Source organism: Conger conger, chromosome 19 (genome assembly GCF_963514075.1).
Source record: "Conger conger chromosome 19, fConCon1.1, whole genome shotgun sequence".
NCBI classification, from domain to species: Eukaryota; Metazoa; Chordata; class Actinopteri; order Anguilliformes; family Congridae; genus Conger; species Conger conger.
In genome coordinates, this window is record NC_083778.1 from 6077587 (window position 1) to 6101819 (window position 24233).

At 42.9% G+C, this 24233-nt stretch overlaps 1 protein-coding gene across 1 annotated transcript in view; it reads right to left on the reverse strand.

Annotated features, from left to right (window-relative positions):
• Positions 1-1024: 1024 nt before the first annotated feature.
• The window catches only part of LOC133119395 (NLR family CARD domain-containing protein 3-like), a 64552-nt gene continuing 41343 nt past the window's right edge, over positions 1025-24233 (reverse strand). Inside the window, exons 11-14 of the mRNA XM_061229985.1 lie at positions 8451-8624; positions 2146-2307; positions 1842-1888; positions 1025-1683 (exon numbers count right to left, since the gene is read on the reverse strand). Coding sequence (XP_061085969.1) covers positions 1082-1683; positions 1842-1888; positions 2146-2307; positions 8451-8624 — 985 coding nt within the window. The 3' untranslated portion in view covers positions 1025-1081. The remainder of the gene's footprint in view (positions 1684-1841; positions 1889-2145; positions 2308-8450; positions 8625-24233) is intronic.

Here is a 24233-nt window from a genome sequence, read left to right on the forward strand (position 1 = left end):
ACACACACACACAAATGGACTCACGCACACATACTTATACAAAATCAGAGCACAGACGCACGTGCACACACACTCTCATACATAAAGATGGACACACACACACACACACACACACACACACACACAGTCCACCTGATCACATGGATAAATGGTTTGCTAGGCTACGCTCCTTCAGTGTATATAGCAGGATGCTGGCCCTGGGGAGGCTATGCTCCTTCAGTGTGTGTTTCTTATATTAGAGTTAATAGTTAATTTACACTCCTGTAGATGAATGTCATTCATTGAACTGTGCAGATTTTAGCCCCATCCTGATCTACTCATATTTAGCACAAACATAATCCCATACAGAATATGAAATAAGTACTACTGTAGCACGAGTCTGCAGTAATAAATAACAGCAAAATGTTCAATGTTTTTATAATTCAGGTTTAATCACACACATTTTACAGGAACAGGTTCAAACAACGCAATCATGACACAGTAAATAAGGAAACTCAATACATTACTGTTCACAGTAATGAAAGGAAATAAGTACACTGCAGTGATCATTCTGCATTCTCCCTTTGAGCTGCATTCACCCACACAACTTTGCACACTGGAACTCTTGTGAAAATGAATCAAATCAACTGGAAAAAACAGTAAAATGCAGTGAACAGGTTTAAACAAAGTGTGTCTAGAGGGGTGTGTGTGTGTGTGTGTGTTATGTGTGTGTGTGTGTATGGGTGTGTGGAGTGTGTGTTGTGTGTGTGTGTGTGGGGTAGAGGTGTGTGTGTGTGTGTGTGGGGTAGAGGTGTGTGTGTGTGTGTGTGTGTGTGTGTATGTGTGTTTGAGTGTCTAATCCAGTTGGCAGAGGGACACTGAGCAGCCCCACCCGACTCCAAACCCAGCACAGAGGGGAGTGTGTTAAGTGAAGTGTGTGTGTGTGTGTATGTGTGTGTGTTTGTGTCTCTACTCCAGTTGGCAGAGGGACACTGAGGAGTCCCACACATAAAACCCAGCACAGAGGGTGTGTGTGGGGGGTGGGGGGGGGTGGGGGGTGGAGGGGTGTGTGTGTTGTGTGTGAGTGTGTGTGTGTGTGTCTCTACTCCAGTTGGCAGAGGGACACTGAGCCCCACCCCACTTTAAACCCAGCATAGAGGGGTGTGTGTTGAGTGAAGTGTGTGTGGAGTGTGTGCAGGAGAGTCAGTGTGTCAGAGTCAGAGACGCTGTAGAAGGACAGAGTGCCAGCCAGACGGTCCACACACACTCCTACCCTGTACACACACACTCCTGCACCAGCACCATCATCACACACTCCTGCTCTGTGGTAGGGGGAGGGGCGGGCAGGTAGGTCTGTGGGGTTATTATTGTGCCAGACAGAGTATCTGTGTTCATCGCACCACAGACTCCAGGAGTTTTCATTCAATCCAAACTCACAGTCAACATCTCCTCCTTTCCTGCTGATTCCTTTATATGTCACTGCTATATCAACCCCTCCCCCCTCAGACAGATTGTACTCAGCCTCCCAGTAACAGCACGCACACAAACTCTCTCTGCACAGAACCTGGGGCTTAGACTCAAATCTCTCTGGATGATCAGGATATGGCTCCTCTCTTTCCTGTGCGCGTGTCACCTTTCTGTTCCCCTCAGACAGAGACAGCTCTCTGTACGCTGTGTTTGGATCCAGTGTGAGCAGACAGCCATCTGCACACCAGAGACATTAATGACATTCATTATTATTCATATTCACCTCATTTTTTTGGTACACTCACACTCACACACACTCACACACACTCACATTCACACACTCACACAGTACAGTATGTATCTATGGAAAGTATTCTACATCAAATAAGACTCACATTTCCTGGGTCCTGGTTTGATCCTGTTCTCTCCTCCATGTTCCACACTGTAAGAAACACAGAACAGCATGAGTGTGTGTGTGTGTGTGTGTGTGTGTGTGTGTGTGGGTGTGTGAGTGAGTGTGTGAGTGTGAGTGTGTGAGTGTGTGTGTGTGTGTGTGTGTGTGTGTGTGTGTGTACTTACAGCAGTGTGAGTATGTGTGTGTGAGTGAGTGAGTGAGTGAGTGAGTGAGTGAGTGAGTGAGTGAGTGTGTGTGTGTCTGTGTGTGTACGCGTGCGAGTGTGTGTGTGTGTGTGTACTTACAGCAGTGTGAGTGTGTCCAGTTTGGCAGCAAACAGCGCTCTCACTCCTGAGTCTCCTGGGTGATTGTATCTCAGGTCCAGCTCTCTCAGGTGTGAGGGGTTTGAACGCAGAGCTGAAGCCAGAGAATCACAGCCTCTCTGTGTGACTCTACAGCCTGACAGCCTGCAGAGAGAAGAACACACACACACCTTACAGCACATTCACATAAACTAACAGAGCTGTGTGTGTGTCACACAGCTTACAGCACATTCACATAAACTAACAGAGCCGTGTGTGTCACACACCTTACAAAACACTGACAGTGTTCCCCAAAAGTAGTTTTTTTTCTGATGCAATTTGGAGGCTTCTGGTGCATTTTAATGAGTTAAATTAATCCCTAATACATGCCTTTATTCTTCAGCATTTTGTTAAATTCAAATATGACAACATCACATACAATATAATCTTGTACTGCCATTACACAGAAATTTCTTCAGTAAGAAAGAAGAAAATATGGTAATGATAATTCTTTACTTGAATAAACAAAGTATTTTACAAAGCGTGAAATAAAAGATACATGCTTCACTTTAATGATATTGAATAATAACTCTAATGTGACTATATCTAATATAACTATTAGGTTTATATATTCAGTCATCCATGTCAGACTCTAACTCTTCCCAGTCCGTGTGAAGAGACACCAACACACACACACACACACACACACACACACACACACACACACACACACACACACAAACAAATGCACATACCCCGTACACACACACACACACGCACACACACACACACACAAATGCACATATCCTGTATATACACACAAATGCACATACACGTACACACACACACACACAAATGCACATACCCCATACACACACACGCACACACACACACAAATTCACATGCACTCACACATACACACACACACACACACATATATACAGTACTGTGCAGAAGTCTTAGGCACCCTACACTTTATTATATAAATGCTTATTTTCTTGTGTGTGTTAGTTTAAAGAACACATCCAAATATTCATTTTCCAAAAGATTTAGTTTTACTGACATTTCTGTATATAATTTTAAAAAGTAACAAACTACATTAAGTAATTGGCTACTTTTTACATAAAAACTTGATCAAGGCTGTCTGAGATCAGAAGCAAGGAGCCAACCAAAGTCTGCAGAAGATCTGTGGCAAGTTCTCCAACATGCTTGGAACAACCTCCCTGCTAAGTGTCTTATAGAACTGCAGTTGGCTATCTCAGAGTGATGCAGATTTAACACCGAAGGGTGGTCACAAGAACTCCTGATTTGATACAGTTTTGAACAGTTCTGACAAATTAATAAAATGTAATGTAAAAGGTATAGTGCGTTTATTTAGTGTGTTACCTTTAATTGAATTATTTTTGAAAGAATCTTATCTGTACAGAACGTTATACAGGTGCCTCAGACTTTTGCACAGTACTGTACATACATACACATACACAACCCCCCCACACACAAATATACACACACATACTCACCCATCCTGCCACCACACACAATCACAAACCCCCCAACACACATATACACACACATACACAAACCCGCCTACACACACACCCAAAGCCCCCTACACACATATACAGACACGCACCCACCTACACACAAACAGATACGCACGTGCGCACACACACACACACACACACACACACAAACTACCCTACACACACCCTTACATTCATTACATTACATTAATGGCATTTGGCAGACGCTCTTATCCAGAGCGATGTACACATACACACACACACACACACACACACACACACATATATACACAAACCCCCCTACACACATACACACAAACACACCCCCACCCCACAAACACACACGCACTCACATACTGACCCACCCCAACACACAAACACTCACATACCACCACCACCCCCCCCACCCACCCACACACACACATACCACCCCACCGCCACCACACACACCCCCCACAAACACGCACTCACATATTGACCCCCCCACCCACAAGACACCATACACCACCCTCCACCAACACACACTCACATAACCCCCGAACCACACACACACATACCGACCCCCCACCCACACGCACACACACATACCCCCACACACACTCTTACACACACAACCCTTAAATACCTTCATAAATAAAACTAGAACGTTATGCCGTGGTCTGGGCAAAATTATTTGAATAAGCCAATTCAAATTATTCATCATATAAAAAAACACAACTGGATTCAACATTAAAATGGGCGATGATTAATTTGGGTAATCCTGATTAATTCATGCTTAATTGGAGTTGAATATGAATTCCATAGTACGCGTAAACAAAGTTTGCTATAAATAAGGCATACCTGGCATAGCTTAGACAGTCCTCCAGAGTGCGACATGTGACCAAAAATCTGTCTGCCTGACATTTAGCAGGTCTGTCTCTGTGTGACCTGGGTGCCCGTTACACCTGTCCCCGGCCCTGAAAGGCCCAGCCCAGACCCAACATCATCGGCGGAGTTAACCGCTCCACCACCTGTCTCCAGGAAGATGCCTAATCCTGACCAAACATTTTCATCTGACTCCGAGCCAGAGCCAGAGCAGACCACATACAAAAAGGCCAGAATATACTGCCTTTCGCAAAGAATGGCCTTTCCAATTTTTGTGGCTCAGATATGATTAAACAGCCAAAGTTATGCATTGCATTTATTGCAAAGAGTGTGGCCAAAGCATGGCTGGAAACAGAGCTTTTGCTGTCGAAGCATCGATGTTCCGAATTGAAATGTTTAAAAAGCACGATGTCTCCAAGAAACACGTCCTGGGCGTGACAGGTGCGTGGCTGGCAGAGGAGCCCCCCTCCCCACAGCATTTCAACGCCAGGCAGCGGAAAACCGAAGCAGTGAGGAGTCAGAAATGATAATACAATTTAACACTGTTTAGAATATAGCCAAAGAAGAGCTACCTTTTACTAAACTTAAGTCCCAGATCATCCTTACGAAAAGGAACGGGTTAAATGTAAACCCGTTACAGCAATGAAACTGCCTGTGCCCTGTTCATTGGAGTGATCGCAGAAAAATATGTCTGTACAAATCGCGGATTCAATGTCATTCATGACTGATGGAGAAACAGACATTTCCACTAAGTGTGGGAGTGTGAGATTGTCTAAAGCCGCATCTTGTACAACGGGAGACCGGCCAACATATTATTGGCCATATCGAGGTGGAGCATGGCGATGTTATACATAGTAACCCCAGCTCAAGTTAAACAGAAATAAGACATGCAACACATTTAAATAGTCATTATTCAGATATGAATAATATATGATTATGATTCATAAGCATCTATAGGGCCCTAACTATGGAATCTGTCATTTCTTATATTCTGTTTGATTTTTTCATGATCATTTTCACTGTTTTAAAGCCATATTGTCCTGTGGATGTTGATATAAAAAAACTGTTGTAGTGGCTTCAGGAGATCACCACTATCTCTTAAAAGTGGTTAGACATGCTGTCCCACTGCAACATGTCCGGTTAGATAATATTATTTATTTATATAATTTTATATTATAGCCTACTATATACTCTAATATAGAATGATCTTATTCTTCTTGTGTTCATAGTTTGGAAATGTAAAGGAAGTCTGTGCACCTACATAATCCCCATCATCGAACAAATGTGATCATTGCATTACATACAGTATGTACTATGGATCGCTTCATGATCAAAAATTCTGTGAGACCACAATCTCCTCCTCCCCTGCCTGTAGTTTTAATTTATATTGATGCCAATTGCACATGATAGTAGTTGGTACTAGAACTGTTTTTTAAAAAGCTGAAATGCTGCCATGTCTATTTCACACATTTATTTTGAAAACGCCCCTGTATTTGCTTTTATTGGCTCTTTAAAATTTTTTACATTTCCAACCCTGATTGAAGGGTTAGTGTTTGTACTCACCCCAGTCTCTGCAGTTTACAGTGTGGGTCCTCCAGTCCAGCAGAGAGCGCTCTCACTCCTGAATCCTGCAGCTCGTTGTCTCTCAGCTCCAGATCACTCAGCTCTGAGTGAGGAGAGTGCAAGACTGAGGCCAGAACATCGCAGCAGCCCTCTGTGAGATTACACCAACCCAGCCTGTAGAGAAACCACATACACATGGACACACACAAACATTAAAATTCACTTGTTTGTAATAATGTTCACCTTGGCAGTTCATACATATATCATTTCCTATGTGCCTATGCATCCCTGAGTGGTACATACAAAAAACAGGTAGAGGGTTGTGTAAATTACATTCATAAATTATTCTTAAATTATTTCATAAATTAATCCACCAAATTCTAAGGCAATTATTTATCTTCATTAACCAACAAAAATAACAAAAGATCAAAGTTGGGAACCTACCGCAAGGATTTAATTACCAAACATTTTATCTATGATGATCATATATGAGACAGAATCTGATTTGCAAACATGAATTTAATCTGCAAACACAAGAAACAGTGTTTATATGATCACTGTGATGCACTTTATCCCCCGTGATATGTTCTTCGGTCTACAAACATATATACATTTTTTAAAAGTTCAACATTCATCATTACACATGAATGGATAAAAATAACTGTTAATGACAGTTATTTTTCTCCTAGTCCTGTAACCGTTTATATAAGGGATAGGACCGGTCCATTGTCTCCATTTGGTCAGTTTGTGTTCAAGCCATACCGATATCCATGATGTTCACATATCTTTTAATATTACTCACTGCCCACACACATACACACTCACACTCACACTCACACTCACCCATCCTACCTCCACACACAAGCACAAACCCCCCTACATACATACACGCACACAGACATACACAACCCCCCCTACACACAATTACCTTTAATATTTAGATCAACGTTATCTACTTTGTAACCTAAATTAACTTCATGTTATCATCTCACCGCTAGTAGCCTGTTGTAATTACCACCGTCTGTTGGAGCGGAAGCGATCTTCATTCATAGGAACGACAGCCTGAATTCCTTTGTTTAGCAGCCATAATTCCAATTGAGATCCATTAAAGGTTCATGTGTGCGTCACTCGCAAATAAGCATTGTTATCTCCAAACAACTGCAGCCTTATTGACTGAGTAAACACCTAGCCACCTCACTAATGGCTATTGAAAACTTTCCTCAACACTCTCCTAATGACACTGGCTACATTCCTCTCACCATTTTGTCTCCCCCAGAATTATGGGAATTGTAGTTTTGTTCTATGGTTTAACCAAATCAATAACAACACAATTTCACATGTGGTACCTCCTCTTAAACACTGTATCACAGGCCAATTGTGAAAAAATCCTTACCTTTTTTATCTTGACACTTTTTGAACATATGCAAATTATCTCATGAAGAATGAAAAATGCACAAATTCACACTTATTTCTCAACGTGGATGAAGTCAATTCAGTTATATTTTCGATTTGAATGTGATGAATAGCTCAGGAACTAACAAGGGTTTTTCAAATTTTAGTTTTACTGAATATTTATTGAAGAGAAAAAAACCTGATGTATATGCTGGAAAATGCCCATTTTCCCCTGGTTCATGCCCACACCTTCTGATATCCTGGAGCTCCAACTGCATCACCCTGCCCCTCAAACTGCTCACTATACGTTCCCTCATTTGAACGTCCTACCTTTCCAGCTAGTTTTCTAATTTAACTAATGTGAATCAGGTGACTTTTTAAAGACAGGGCACCATGCTGTTATCTCCTCTTGTCCTTAAAAGAAGTGCAGAGTTGTTATCTGGCCCTTTGGCTTTCTTTGTACTTGTGTGTCTAAAAAGTGACTGAACCTTATCAGGCTCAATCATCAACCGCTAACTGCAGCATCTCCTTACAGTCAGCACAAAAGTCCTGTTCCGTAGGTGGGAATGAGCTCTTCACAGTCAGCAGAAAAGTCCTGTTCTCTAGGTGGGAATGAGCTCTTTACAGTCAGCACAAAAGTCCTGTTCTGTAGGTGGGAATGAGCTCTTTACAGTCAGCACAACAGTCCTGTTCTGTAGGTGGGAATGAGTTCTTTACAGTCAGCACAAAAGTCCTGTTCTGTAGGTGGGAATGAGCTCTTCACAGTCAGCAGAAAAGTCATTTTCTGTAGGTTGGAATGAGGTCTTTACAGTCAGCACAAAAGTCCTGTTCTGTAGGTGGGAATGAGCTCTTTACAGTCAGCACAAAAGTCCTGTTCTGTAGGTGGGAATGAACTGTATTGTGAGGAGTAATTGTGTGTCACTAATTCTATTTAGTTAAGGTCACACAGAACACCGCACTACTCACCCCAGTCTCTGTAGTTTACAGTTTGTACTCATCAGTCCAGCACAGAGCAGCTTCACTCCTGAATCTCCCAGGTTATTGTAGCTGAGGTCCAGATCTCTCAGGGGTGAGTTTGATGACTGGAGAGCTGAGGCCACAACTTCACAGGACTCCTCTCTTAGGTCACAGCTGACCAGTCTGTGAAGAAGAATGAATACATTATAGTATTAAAAGATTAGGTAAGATGTAAAAGATAACTCTTTCTGAGTGGACAGTGAGTTCGTTTGCAATGCTGTGGGACGTTTGGCACAGCTAACCCCCTACAGACTGGAGTCCCGCAGGGCTCAGTTCTTGGTCCTTCTCTCTACACACCATGTCTCCTGGTTCTGTTATCTCTTCTCATGGCTTTTCTTACCATTCTTATGCCGATGACACCCAACTCTTTCTTTCCTTCCCCCCTAGTACCCAGGTCACCACACAGATCTCGGTCTGCTTGGCTGATATCTCTGCGTGGATGACTTCCCACCACCTGATGCTTAACCTTGCCAAGACTGAGCTTGTTGAGGACTTTTACAGAATGCTGCAGCCCGTCTGATCACCAGTCAGCCCAGGTTGGCTCATGTCACCCCACTCCTCATTGGCCTCCACTGGCTTCCTATCGCCACATGCATCCGATTCAAGGCCCTAGTGTTGGCATTTCAGGCTGCTAAGGGGACTGCCCCACCTTACATCCAATCCTTGATCACTCCCTACTCCCCAGCTAGACCACTCCAGTCTGCCAGCTCTGGTCGCCTTTTGGTTCCCTCACGAGCACCTGGCGGTCGAGCTGCACGTTCACGCCTGTTTTCCATTCTGGTTCCTCAGTGGTGGAATGACTTGCCTACCACTGTCAGAACAGCAGAATCCCTCCCCCTATTTCGACGCAGACTAAAAACACACCTTTTCAAACTTTACCTTAGTCTCCCCCCGCTCGACAATGACCGAGGAGCGTCTTTCTCAGCTTGCACTTGTCTTTATCGGGAGAAGTGACAAAGAATATTGAATATATGTAGGCATGATGCAGGTATGGCAGGCTATGGTGGCTGTAAAATTAAACTGGAGATGTACATTTCCTCAAGAAAATGCGGAGTTTGATTGCGGCAAATCGGTGGAATATTGCTGCTACTGCTAATACTATGGTGTTTAAATATTTCCATTTACAAGCTGGTGTATGTTATTGGTCACTGAGTGTATTTGAGCTGTGCTAGAGGGCAGAGGTTTTTGTGACATCACATCGGTGGACTATTGGCAGTACAGTTTAAATATTTGCATTTACAAGCTGGTGTTACAGTGTATATGAACATGTATAATAGCCTGTATGTATGTTGTGTAAAAATAGAGAGAATAAAAAATAAATAAAAATCTGTCACCACTGTAGAAACTGAACATTCCTCCATTCATTCCTATTTTTTCCCCATGGAAAATACCTTAAATATATTGAAAAGCTTTGAGGGACAGAGGGAATTTACCCAGCTCTGCTCTGCATGCATGGTTTGGGTTATTTCTATGAACCTTAAGGATGTCTTTACAGAATTCAAGATGAAGTTTTTCTATGGGAGTTTTGTCCCAAGATGCAGGTTTCTGGTTAAGTAATTGGCCCCACACCTCACTCCCATAGAGAAGAATGGGTTCAATTACACAGCTGAAAATTTTAAGCCAAATTTTATTTGGTGGATGGAATTTGTTCAGTGATCTTCTGATGCTATAGTAGGCCCTGCATGCTTTATCTGCCAATGCATTTATAGCTCTGTCAAACCTGCCAGAAGCACTGATTATTATGCCTAGATAATTGTACTCCATAGTGTGCTGCAATGTGGTCTCCCCCAGAGTAAACCGGTATCGGGATCCCTGTGATCTGGCCTTTTTTTTGAACACCATAATCTTAGTTTCTTCCAGGTTAATGGCCATTGCCCAATTTTGACAGTAGTTCTCGAGCAGTGATAAGTTCTGTTGTAACCCTTGTTCTGTAGGAGATACCAAGACTAGATCATCTGCATACATGAGGAACTTGATTTATTTTCCTTGTAATTCTAGTCCAGGACTCGGAGATTGTTCGAGTGTAGTGGCCAGTTTGTTGATGTAAATATTGAATAGGGTGGGAGAGAGGCTGCAGCCCTGATGAACTCCTCTCCCTTGATTGAAATACTCTGTTTTGTTGTTTCCAATTTTCACAGAGCATTCATTTTCAGAATATTTGGATTTAATTAGGTCATATACTTTTCCACCTATGCCGCTTTGAAGGAGTTGAAAAAGTAATCCATTGTGCCAAATTGAATCAAAAGCCTTTTTTAGATCTACAAAGCAGGCAAATATCTTTCCTTTGTTTTTTGTGTGGACATGATTCTTAATAAGTGTGTGTAGAGTGTAAATGTGGTCTGATGTTTGGTGTTTGGGTAAGAAGCCGATCTGACTTTTTGATAGTGCATTGCGTTCAATTAGGTATGTCGATAATCTAGAATTTAATATGCTACAGAAGACCTTTCCAAGGTTACTATTAACACAGATCCCTCTGTAATTGCAGGGGTCAAGTTTGTCTCCGCTTTTAAAAATGGGAGTTATGAGACCTTTATTCCAAATCACAGGGAAGCTTCCAGTTTTCAGCACTAGGTTGAAGAGCTTTAGGATAGCAAATTGAAGTTTAGGACTGCTGTGTTTCAGCATTTCTGAATTGATGCTGTCAATTCCACAGGCCTTTCCATTTTTTAGAGCTTTGAGTTTTTGTTGTAGTTCTTGAATGCTAATGAGATAGTCAAGAGCACATTGATTATCTTTTATTGTGGTTTCCAATATTTTTTGTTTTTCAATGGTTAAGGTCTGATTAGAAGTTAAACCTTGGCTCTCTGGATTCTTATAAAGATCTTCAAAGTATTTTTTCCAGATATTGCCGTTTTTAATTGGACTAGTCTCTGTTTGGGGAGTTGTATTCATTTTTTTCCATAGCTGCCAGAAAGAATTTTGATTTACAGCCTTTTCAATTTTGGTTAGTTCACTCTCCATATATTGTGATTTTTTCACATTGAGTTGTTTTTTATATTGTTTTAGAGCCTGAAAGTATCCGAGGCGTCCCACTTGGTCATTGGGGTTTCTATGTTTTTTGTTTGACAGCTTTCTTAAGTTCTTTTTTGATGAAGCACATTCTCTGTCAAACCATTTCTCTTTTTGCTTTGTGTTTGTTTTTCTACTTCTTGATATTTTTAGTTTCGATTTTTTTGCCAATTGTATAAATATGTTGTTCAAATCATGTGTGGCCAAATTCATATCTTTTCTATTAGGCTGATATTGTGTGGTCAAAAATGTATCCACCATGTAATGAATTTCATCACAGCATAATGCTGCAGTATAATCATTATTGCTGTGTTCTGACCATCTGTATCTCCTCGGGAGAGGAAAAAGGTTGGGTTGTATATGTTTGGTTTTTCAGTGTGTGTCATTGACTTTTTCAAATCCAAAATTGTTTGGCTGTGGTCTGATATAGGAAGTTGTGGCAAGACTACAAATGCATTGATATATCCTGGTTCTATGTCAGTAATGGAATAGTCCACCATGCTACTACCTAGCACAGAGCAGTAAGTGAATCTACCCAGAGAGTCCCCTCTGATCCTGCCATCAACAATGTATAGACCCAGGCCTTTGCACATCTGGAGTACCTGCTTGCCGCTTTTGTTTACCACACTGTCATAACTTTGTCTCTGTGTGGTTATGTAGGTTTGGTACGAAGGGTTTTGTCCAAATATATGTCTGCTTCCCTCCATGTCAATGCAATCTGGCTCTCTACCAGTTCTGGCATTTAGATCACCACATATTAGGATAGAACCTATAGTCTGGAAATGTCTTATTTCTTTTTGGAGTTCCTTAAAGTCCTCCTCCACATAGTAGGGGGAATTAGAAGGTGGGATATAAACTGCACATAGATAAACATCCCTGTTGTTTTCTAATATACTTGTGTCAATTTTAATCCACTTTACCATCCATTATACCATACCAAGATACCACCTGAGTCTCTGCCATTCTTAACATGTTTTACAGAGGGTATGCTAAGTTCAATGTAATTGTTTGGACAACTAGAGTGTATATGTTTTTGATTCCATGTTTCATTCAAAATAATTATATCTGTATTTTTTACACTATTTACAAATTCAGGGTTTGTTGATTTTAAACTAAAAGTTGAAGAGTACAAGCCCTGAATGTTCCAGCTACTAATTGAGAATGATGCCATTTTCTTATTTTTACAGGAAAAGTGTTTCACTAAGAAATATCTGGTCTACAATCCAAAATATCATACACCAATCATACATCAATTAAATGTTCCTTTAACTCAATAATTGAGTACAGAGTAAGGTAATCAGGTTTCTTATCTGATTTGGGTTTACATGAGCAGGTGGAGGCATCACTGCCCTTGCAGCTACCGTGGCATAGCTATCTCTCTGGGGTGGTGGCTGAGGCATCTGCTGCTGCTGCCACCAGTTGTCATGTCTCTGAGGAGCCTGGAGGGGTGGAGCATACTGAGGAGCCCGGAGGGGTGGAGCATACTGAGGAGCCCGGAGGGGTGGAGCATACTGAGGAGCCTGGAGGGGTGGAGCATACTGAGGAGCCCGGAGGGGTGGAGCATACTGAGGAGCCCGGAGGGGTGGAGCATACTGAGGAGCCCGGAGGGGTGGAGCATACTGTGGTGTGGTGGATCTGTGGCCTCTGGAAAGGCTTGGGCCACCATTTACAGGTGTTTTAGTGTGTTGGGGGCTCCTGGTGAGGTTAGCCTGACTGTTTGTGGTCCTGGTGCGAGGGGTGGATGTGTCCCGGTCTAAGGCTGTGTCCTTAATGTTCTTTGCGAACAGTCTCACACCCCTCTGGTTGAGGTGCAGGCGGTCGTAGAGGTGTTGGTATAATATCTGCCCATGAAGTGCCACATGTACGTTTGGTAACTGTGCACATTTTCTAACTATATCAGCGTTGATGTTGTTAATAACATGCTGGGGCATGTCTCTTCTGGGCAGCAGAGCAGATATAGTTACCCTTGCTGTGGGGAACTCTGTGGTGGCTTTCATAGCCACCTCTCTCAGCATGCGGGGTACTTCTTTGTTGTGTTCAGTCAGGTCGTTGGTTCCAGTGTGGATCAGGATGTGTTTACCACCCTGGAAGTTCTGACTGGACAGCTGCTCCATGGCCTTGGATGAGGTGGGGCTCCAGATCTGTGTTGATGGTCTGCCTGGGAAGAGACGTTTCAGGCTAATGTGCTTTCCATTAGAGTCACACAGAAATATAATTTCTGTGTTTTTTCTCTCTGTGGTGGGTGATGGGTGTGTGCTGGGTCCAGGTTTGTAAGTGCGGTGGGAATCAGTGTGTGTGTGTGAGTCAGTGGTGTGTGCATGTGTTGGTAAGGGTTTTGGAAGGGTAGGAGGATGAGGAGGGACAGGAGGTGGAGGGGCAGGAGGTGTGGAAAGGTTAGGTGGGGTGAGGGAGAGAGAGGGTATGGGAGGGGTGGAGGGAATAGGAGGGTGAGGAGGGACAGGGGGGGAGGGGCAGGAGGTGTGGAAAGGTTAGGTGGGGTGAGGGGGTGAGGGGGTATGGGAGGGGTGGGGGGAGTAGGAGGGTGAACGCTGCAGGGGTCTTCATTTCTCCGCTGGGTCTATCTGTGCAGCATCATCAGTGTTGGGCTGGACTGGGTGAGCATAGCGAGCTCCTCTGTTACTCTCTGCAGTGTTGTCCTCAGGGATTGGTTGTCCTCCTCGAGTTCCCTCATGGCCTGTTGGAGTTCCCTAATTTCATCCCTTTGTTGTCGCACCAGGGAACATATCTTGTCCGCTGGCTCCTTGTTGTCACTGGTTCGCTGGTGAAGGCTGATCAGTGTTCTCTCCCTGAAGTTCACAAACTCTCGCTCCAGGACGGAGAGCCCCTCTTTCAGCCCCCTGAGGCTGTTAGAGAGTTTGGGGGTACGTTCAGGGGATGGAGTCAGCGGGTGACTGTAGGCGATGGGTGGGAGGTTCTGGGGCTCTGGCTGAGGAGGGGTGGTTTTCTTCCTTGATGCTGCCACTTTCATTGTCTGAAAACTGTTCTGAAAGTTGTCCAGACTGTTTTCCGATCCTTGAATCATAACTGTCCCGTTATGATATAAGTTAATAGTTATGTTGGGATTTGTAAAGGCTGCGTCTTCATAAGCAGTAATTTGTCTGCCTTTACTAATCCCATTTTTTTTTTATGTGAGTAAATGTTTCACATAATGTTGTGTGCCAGGCAGCGGGTTGGTGCGTGAAAAATATCAAGTTGCATTTTACTCTGCAGTTGTCCTTATTGGCAAAGTCTGCAACTATTGTCTCTGGAAGTTCTTTAAGGGCTTTTATTTTGAAAGCCTTTCTGGCTTTCAGCGACGTGACTTCCCTTGGGAATTGGATTTCGCAGCCGTCAATATGTAGCGATGTGTACTCTGCTACAGTTGTATCATCTCGGCTCTGCTTCGTTGTTGTTATAGTGATGGACAGTTGATGTTATTATAATTTATAATTATATTCTATATTATATATAATTATATATATTATAATTTATAAAGGTAGTTCGTTACTTTTCTGTCCAGTGTCCTTATTTCACCGCACCGTTATTCACGATATTTCTGTTCCTCTCGCTGTTCGTTAGCGTCGTTAGCAACGGTGTCCGTTCCTCGGCTTGCTTCGGTGCTTCTCACTGCAGCTTCGTCAGCCTTTTGATCTGGGAGAAACCCCGTTGTTGTTTTTTTAAGCGGCCTCTCGTTCTCCTCTCCGTATCATTGTGTATGTTTTGGATTATAGTCAAGATATTTCAATGCGAAAACACCATAAAAGTGTAATTATTTCAGGAGTGCATCATATTTGCTGCCAAACAAGCTGGTATCCATGGCATCTCTCTCTCTCTCTCTCTCTCTCTCTCTCTCTCTCTCTCTCTCTCTCTCTCTCTCTCTCTCTCTCTCTCTCTCTCACAGTATCTTTTATGTAACGATTTGTAAAATACTTTGTTTATTCAAGTAAAGAGTTATCATTACCATATTTTCTTTCTTTCTGAACAAATGTCTGTTTAATGGCACTACAAGATTAAATTGCTTGTCATGTCATGTTTCATGTTTAGTTATTGTCTTAGTAATTTAATTTTCATGTTACGTATTATGTTAGTCTAGTCTCGCCATGTTTTTATGTTTTATTTCTTGTTACATTTCATTTTCATGTCATGTTATGTTTCATGTTTAGTTCTTGTTATGATGTATTTTCTAGTCTTGTCATGTCCCGAAGACCTTGCGTTCATGCTTTCTCTCTCCCATGCTGTCACTCACGCTTCCCTAATTGTTTCAATTACTAACATTCTAACCATATGTTCACGTTTACCTTACATTTCTTGTGCATGTCATTTACTAATTTACTCATGCTAGGGCAGGATAGGTTTATTACTAACAATGACTAATTATCTTACTTGTCAATCCTCCACACCTGATTTCCATTCACATGCTGCTCTCAAGCTAATTGTCTGCACCTGTCTACACCTGCATAAAGCTCAGTGTTCATGTCGTGCCTTTGTGAATTTTTTGCCTCCTGTTTGTCAGTGCATGTTTAAGCATTTTTGTCAAGCCATTGTTTACCCATTATGATCCAAGCCGGTTTGCTGACCAAAGTTATTGACTTCTGTTTTGTTGGCCATTGCCTGCCTGTACCACAAAATTTGCCTGCTGTCTTTGTGCTTTGTGACTTCAGTCTTGACTCTTGTACCACCTTCGACTCCGAGCCTGCCTGCCGTCCGTCTGCACTACTGCCCCGCTGACCGCTTTCCTGGTTACTGGACTTTTTGCATGGTGTACCTATTTCTCCCTCAGTACTGGGTCCAACCCCCATGCAGCTGTCTCAATGTCGGCATATTTGAATGTAAACTTAATACAATTCTTAGGAATAAAGGCATTTATTGGCGATTAATTTAACATTAACCAGAAGCCCCCAAATTGCGTCAGGAAAAAAAAAAAGGCCTGGGGACATCATCTGAACCCCCCTGGCTGGCTACTTTTTCTCTTTGGCCTACTACTTACATTTTTGGGGAACACTCTGATAATCTGAAAAAACAGCTGTGTAAGTTATGTCACATCAAATTTACAATAGTTTCCCTTTAACAGTTATATAATATATAGTACATATCATTTTTTAAATGTATTTATTTACTTTTTAAAATGTGTACTGTACAGCGCTTTGAGCTCGGGAAAAGCGCTTCACAAATAAAATGTTTTATTACAACAAAAGCACCATGATCAGAGGCGGTTTTAGTGATTTGGAGGCCCTAGGCAAAGACCAATGTGAGGTCCTTCTCCGTTTTGCTAAATGCAATCATAGCTAGTGAACAAGCAGCTCTTTTCAGTTAAAGCCACAGTATGAAAGGACAGACCCAAATGCAAATTCTAACTGTTCTAACTGAAGAACTTCAAATGACCTTCAGTCAGTTAGAAGACAATATTGCAAGAAAAATATTAGAAGTATATAATCTCTAATTCTTTCAAGACAAAAGTATAGTACATTATTTTTGATGAAGCATTTGAGGGTGGCTCTGTGATGGTGGTGGTGCAATTGCTGCTGCTGGATGCTGAGCTGGAGCAGTCAGAGCGGGTGTCTGATTTGTGGTGGGCTGCTGCTCTCTGTTGTCTCTGACACTTTCCTCCCACACTGTAGCTGGTTCACCACAACCAGCAGAGGCACTGTCGCTAGAAGTTGTAGGTGTGGTGGGTGCACAACCAGCTGAGGCAGCAGTAAGTGACAGCCCCTTATTATTATGGTGCTTGGCCTACCGCCTGCCTGCCTGACTGATCAGCTCGTCACTCTTCATCCATTCTGCTGCAGATCCTGACCCCAGTTACCTGCATCTCCTTAATGCAGCCAATTCAGTGGGTAAGCCCTCCGCTCTCCCGCTGTGCTGATCTGTCGGTGGAGCTAGCAGTGCTGACCTGGGAGCTTGGCTGATGTGTCAGTAGAGCTAGCAGTGTTGACCTGGGAGCTTGGCTGATGTGTCGGTGGAGCTAGCAGTGTTGACCTGGGAGCTTGGCTGATGTGTCAGTGGAGCTAGCAGTGTTGACCTGGGAGCTTGGCTGATGTGTCGGTGGGGCTAGCAGTGTTGACCTGGGAGCTTGGCTGATGTGTCGGTGGAGCTAGCAGTGTTGACCTGGGAGCTTGGCTGATGTGTCGGTGGAGCTAGCAGTGTTGACCTGGGAGCTTGGCTGATGTGTCGGTGGAGCTAGCAGTGTTGACCTGGGAGCTTGGCTGATGTGTCGGTGGAGCTAGCAGTGTTGACCTGGGAACTTGGCATGGAGAGTTGACTGTCAGGCGAGGCTGTCTTTCTTGGGCTAGTTGTGGCCTTGATGTGAGCTACCTTTGCGGGATTCTGATTCAATTGCTGATTGTATTTATTTTTATCTTTATTATTCCTGGACAATGATTTTCATCCTTGCCTTGCCTTGCTTGACTACAGCTGTCTTGCGTTGCTCTCTCTTCAACAGCCCATAGATATCTTCTGAAGCAAAATTCTAAGATGCCATCCTATATATCTTTTTTGCATACAAAAGTGTACCTTTTTGATAAGAAATGTCCCCAATATTTCAAGCGGGAAGACATTTATCTCTTATGCAACTTGTTTTTTAATGACCATATTCATCACTTCTGTTTTTCCCACTGTCATTTTCTCATACCTCAAAATAAATTTCCCCAATACTTTATCTCATGTGCCCCTCCGGTTGGGAATTTCCACCATCTCAATATACGAGTGGAAAAACACTAGCTCTTATGTAATTTTTTAATGAACCTATTCATCACTGGTATTTGTCTCCCTGTCATAATCTCTCCTTGGACTCTCTCCAAACTTTGACTTCATACAAGCCAGAAGTTAGTGCCCTCCACCATCTCAACACACTCTTCAGGTGCCCCTCTCCGCGGCGCCTTAAGGGATCTACAAAGGACATCCAGCCAATAGCTGAGTGTAAATCATCCTCCAACTCTTCTACAGTCAGTCCTTTGAATCTATCCAATAAATTATCAGATTATAATCAGGAAGGCCCTTAAAGCCTCTTAATATTCTTTCGGTATTGACATCCCTTCCGTTTTCCTTATTTTTTTTCTTTAGCCAGGCATTGTGCCCCTCCCCTGTAGGGTTGGGGTATTCTCAGTCAGAACTTTAACCTTGCTCCTTAAAACCCTAAATCTAAGTCCCCCGACTTCAGACTCCTCTACTGACAAGTATGGCTGCTTATTATCTCTGAACCACATATTTTTCCTCTTACGGGTGTTCTTACTACCACTTCGATGGCGTGTGCGAGGGGTTAACAATGCATTCCTTCCTAACCCATCCCCCGTCAATCTCTCATCAGGGGGGCCTAGGGCCAGGTCCTCGACAATACAGCATCGGTATGTTTGGCGTAGGAACAGAGATGCATACAAGGAGAAGCACCTCATACCCACAGTGAAATATGGTGGTGGGTCAGTCATGTTTTGGGGCTGTTTTAATTCCAGAGGTCCAGGGGCACTGGTTAGGATTGATGGCATAATGAATTCCAGCAAGTATCAGGCAATTTTGGCTGAAAATCTGGTTCCCTCTGCCAGAAGTCTGGGACTTGGTCGTAGGTGGACTTTCCAACAAGACAATGACCCAAAACACACCTCAAGATCCACACAGAAATGTTTCCGTGACAACAAAATCAACGTTCTGCAATGGCCATCTCACCAGACCTCAATCCAATCGAAAACCTGTGGGCTGAGTTGAAGAGGTCAGTTGATAAGCACAAACCCAAGAACGTGAAGGATCTTGAAAGGATATGCAAAGAGGAATGGTCCAAAATGTGTTCCTTAATCTTGTCAAAAATTACAGGAAGAGACTCCATGCTGTTATCCTTGCCTGAGGTGGTTGCACTAAGTACAAGGTGAAGGGTGCCAATAATTCTGAAACCTTGATTTTGTTGAAATTTATTTTTTATTAAATGATTGTTATGATTTTGGTTGTTTCCATTGAAACATTAATCAAGCACAGTATTTGGCACATGTTGTTGTATTACCTTTCTCTATAATTATATTATTCTTTTTTTTAAAAGCTTTGTTTGTGCATTGCTGGTGAGGGGTGCCAATAATTCTTGAGCCCACTGTATATCAATAGTTTGGGTCATAGTGTGTCAAATGCTTCTCTTCATTTCTATGCTGATGATACTGTTACTTATTGCTGTGCTGCAAATCTTGTTCAAGCCTTTCAGAACATGCAAAATACGCTAAGCCAATTGAAACGTGTTTTAAATGCTGACAAAACAAAACTCATGGTGTTTACCAATGCCTGTGCTTGATTATGGTGAGGTTTTGTACATGCATGCATCCTCTCAGTGCCTCCATGCGACCAACACTGTTTATCATGGTACATTGAGATTCATTACAAATTGTAGGGCTCTCACTCACCATTGTGTCTTATATGATCAGGTTGCCTGGCCACCTATAGACGTATTAATTGGTATATCCTTATTTATAAGGCAATTCACGGTCTGCTTCTGTCGTACCTTTGCATTTATATACTGCAGAAAACTGCTGGAAGTTATTGTTTACATTTGCAGGATCTTTTTATACTGTCTATGCCCGTATGGAAATGGGGAAAATACCTCTGCTTGCTGCAAAAGGACATGTTGCAAAAGGACATAAAAATGAAGGAGCGAGTCTCATTAGATGCCTTAAAATCCTATATGAGGGATCTAGAGGCAAACGCAATGGTATGTCTATGTTTTAGCTAGCCTATTTTATAAATAAACATTCTAAATTGCCCTGCTTAATTACCTAGTTCAAAGAATGGCTTGAAATGTGGTTTCGCCACTTTCTAAGCATAAAGTGGGATTTACAAAAATAGAATGTAAAAAAGTTATGTGGAAATTGGCGTACATTGACAGAAACTTTGACCCATGCCTACGCACATTATGGAGGCAGAGGGAAATGGCGACCCTGCAGGCAAAGTAGTGAAATACAGCAATTCCACTATTTGTGAAAGGGTAATAAAACAGCTAGGTGATGCCCGTCCGCAATGATGTACAATGGCTGCTTTAGCACTGTTAGAGGGCTTTGCCAATGGCAGACTTCTGGGTGTTCAGGGACCACACAGATTTTCCGGCCCAAGTTGACTGGCTTATGACCCCATTTTGTTGAAACATTGAGCCTCTTCATGCCATCTGTGTGGGATGGCATAATTGGAATGACCCAACGATACATATAGTTTCCCTACACTGCAGGTGGACAAGCCAACGCCAAAGCGCAATTTGCAGCGCATTCCCAAATGTAATCGGTGCAATCGACTGCACTCATATCACTGTAAAAACACTACACAAGACAGGGATGTGACAACTAACCAATTTTTGTAAACTGATACCATCTCATTTTTTAAACAGTTAACTGTGTAACCGACACTATTCGTATCTTTTTCTTTTTATAAAAACTGTACTGACAAATCTAATTGCATTTTCAACATTATTTTGGGCCACGTAATAGTTACACGTCAAAATTGTAAGTTAGATAATAGCCTAATTACCAAATTAAAGGTTTACATGTACATTGACATGGCGCAGTGTAACCTCACAGTTACAGCAGTCTAGGCTAGTTGAATCCATGTAGTTTACGTCCAGGCATGCTGGTTGATCGCATGTCCGAATGCATTGGTTAATAAGAATTCTTCATGTTTTTATCCCTCTTCCCTATGGCTTCAGCCAGACAGACTTGATTGGCGTGAAATCTGTAAATATGCTGCTGTTAAGAACTTACAGACCAGGTTGCGCACTCCGTTGGGAGTGCAATATTTGCTTGATTTGCACTATAACATATAACACTGAGTCTATTTTACCATCGGCAACTGGTAGAGGATACGAGGCATTTAAGCCAAGCCAGGAGGAATTTATGGCAAGCCAGAATAAACTGCGAAGATTTCCTGCTTTCACAAAGGAGAAGAGTGTGTTCAGACCACTTCATTCAAGGTAAAAATATAGCCATAGTCAGCACAAAAGCCCTGTTCTGTAGGTGGGAATGAACTGTATTGTGAGGAGTACAGCTCCCCTTCATCAGAGAGTGGGGTAAAATTAAGGATTTGATTCGAGTTCATAGCAGGTAGTGAATAGTGGAGATGGATGAAGACTGTAATGTGTGACAGACCTGAAACATTTTACTATGCAGGTGGTCAGTCTTTTACCACATGAATCAGACATCCAGCATCCAGTCATCACCTGTGCCCTGATACTACAGACTCCACTGAAACCTTACATTCTGGTCAGGAACCACAAACCCGAAGACCCTAATCAGGTTTTATGCTGCTTTTTCGTTGCTGTGATAGAGGAGTAAGAAGAGAGGGATGAGACCAATGTGGACAAAGAAAGAATACCGATGGACAGAGTAGTAAACTAAGAGAGAAAGAGCTTTTCATCTTTTCAGTGCATAGAGCCATAATCACTAATTCTATTCTGTTAAGGTCACACAGAACACTGCACTACTCACCCCAGTCTCTGTAGTTTACAGTTTGGACTCATCAGTCCAGCATAGAGCAGCTTCACTCCTGCATCTCCCAGGTTATTGTAGCTGAGATCCAGTCTCTGTAGTTCACAGTTTGGACTCATCAGACCAGCACAGAGCAGCTTCACTCCTGAATCTCCCAGCTTATTGTAGCTGAGGTCCAGTCTCTGTAGTTTACAGTTTGGACTCATCAGTCCAGCACAGAGCAGCTTCAATGCTGAATATCCCAGGTTATTGAAGCTGAGGTCCAGATCTCTCAGGGGTGAGTTTGATGACTGGAGAGAGGCCACAACTTCACAGGACTTCTCTCTTAGGTCACAGCTGTTCAGTCTGTAAAGAAGAATGAATACATTATAGTATTAAAAAATTAGGTAAGATGTAAAAGATAACATCTTTCTGAGTGGACAGTGAGTTAGTTTGCAATGCTGTGGGATGTTTGGCACAGCTAACCCCCTACAGACTGGAGTCCCGCAAGGCTAATTTCTTGGTCCTTCTCTCTATACACCATGTCTCTTGGTTCTGTGATCTCTTCCCATGGCTTTTCTTATCACTCTTACGCCGATGACACCCAACTCTTTCTTTCCTTCCCCCCCAGTACCCAGGTCACCACACAGATCTCTGCCTGCTTGGCTGATATCTCTGAGTGGATGACTTCCCACCACCTGAAGCTTAACCTTGCCAAGACTGAGCTTCTCTACATCCCTGCCAAGTCCTCTCCGACAATCGACCTCTCACTGATTGTTGAGGACTTTGTAGTATCCTCCTCCCATATGGCCTAGAATCATCTTGGGGTGACTCTTGATAACCACCTCACCCTGGCTCCACAAGCATCCTCCACTGCCAGAACCTTCAGGTTTTTCCTCTACAATGTTCCCGTATCCGTCATCTCCTGATGGAGAAAGCCGCCCAGCTCCTAGTCCAGGCGTTCATCATTTCCCGCCTGGATTACTGCAACTCCCTCCTAGCCGGTCTCCCAGGTTGTGCCATCAAGCCCCTCCAGCTGGGAGACCGGCTGAGTTTGAGACAGGTCAGGTTTTAGCCTTCCTTGTTGCTAATGACATGAATAATAATAAAAACACACTGTTTAGCAATGGCTCGTAAGAGCTGAGAGGTGGACACTTGTACCACAGTTACAATGTACAGAATTGGGTCAGCACAGTTACTAATGACGAAGTAGAAACACCATGCAGAGCAGTCTGCACTCTCAAAGATCACACTGTAAATTTCAGGTAGAGGTAGTGAATGAATAGTAAAGTAATTAATAGGCAAACAAACAAAATACACCATCAACCAATTAAATCAGTGTTACACTCCAAATTGTATGGATATCACACAGAGATACGGTCTGCCCAAATGAGCTATTGCACTCTGCTCAATGGACCAGCCCAAAGTAGGTTTGTATGAATTGAAAAGACACATAAAATAAAAACAGTGACAATCGGAGTTCATAAACCAGTCAGGAGGCCCGTGATTCAGGTTACCTTCTCCCCTCTTTCATAATGCGCCACCCCCTGGTGGACCCACAGCTATTACACGCTCCTGAATATACATCTTAAGCGGTGATAAGGCACGTTACTAAATCAGAGGATAATAAAATACTCAAATTGTAAATCGGGGAAAAACAGTGACTGAAGGCGCACCACCCCTTACATAATCAGGAGCAGGAGAACACACAAAACACCGAAAGAATAAGAGAGTTCGATTGAATTACATTACTTTCCCACTGCCATGCAAACCCCAACCCAAACCTGCATCACAACTGTAAACATAATAATTTTAAAAGACACACAAACCCAAACCACATGGCAAGCTTATGTTCACCTCGAATGGGATGGAACAACCCGTGCGTGGGTTTCCTCCGGTACTCCGGTTTCCTCCCACAGTCCAAAGATGCAGGTTAGGCTGATTGGAGAGTCTAAATTGCCCGTAGGTATGAGTGTGTGACTGAATGGTGTGTGTGCCCTGCGATGGACTGGCGACCTGTCCAGGGTGTATTCCTGCCTTTCACCCAATGTATGCTGGGATAGGCTCCAGCCCCCCTGCGACCCTGTTCAGGATAAGCGGGTTCAGATAATGGATGGATGGATGGATATTAAAATTGTAGGGGTCCTCGCACGGGCCACCAAATAACGTAGGGATTTTACTCTCTACGAAACCCGGGCGCCAGTTAACGTTATGTAGCAGCATAACTGCAAAAAGTAATCAGTCTCATAAAATTACTGTTATCAGAAATATCCAACCACAAATTTAGTATTTCAATTAATAATTAAAA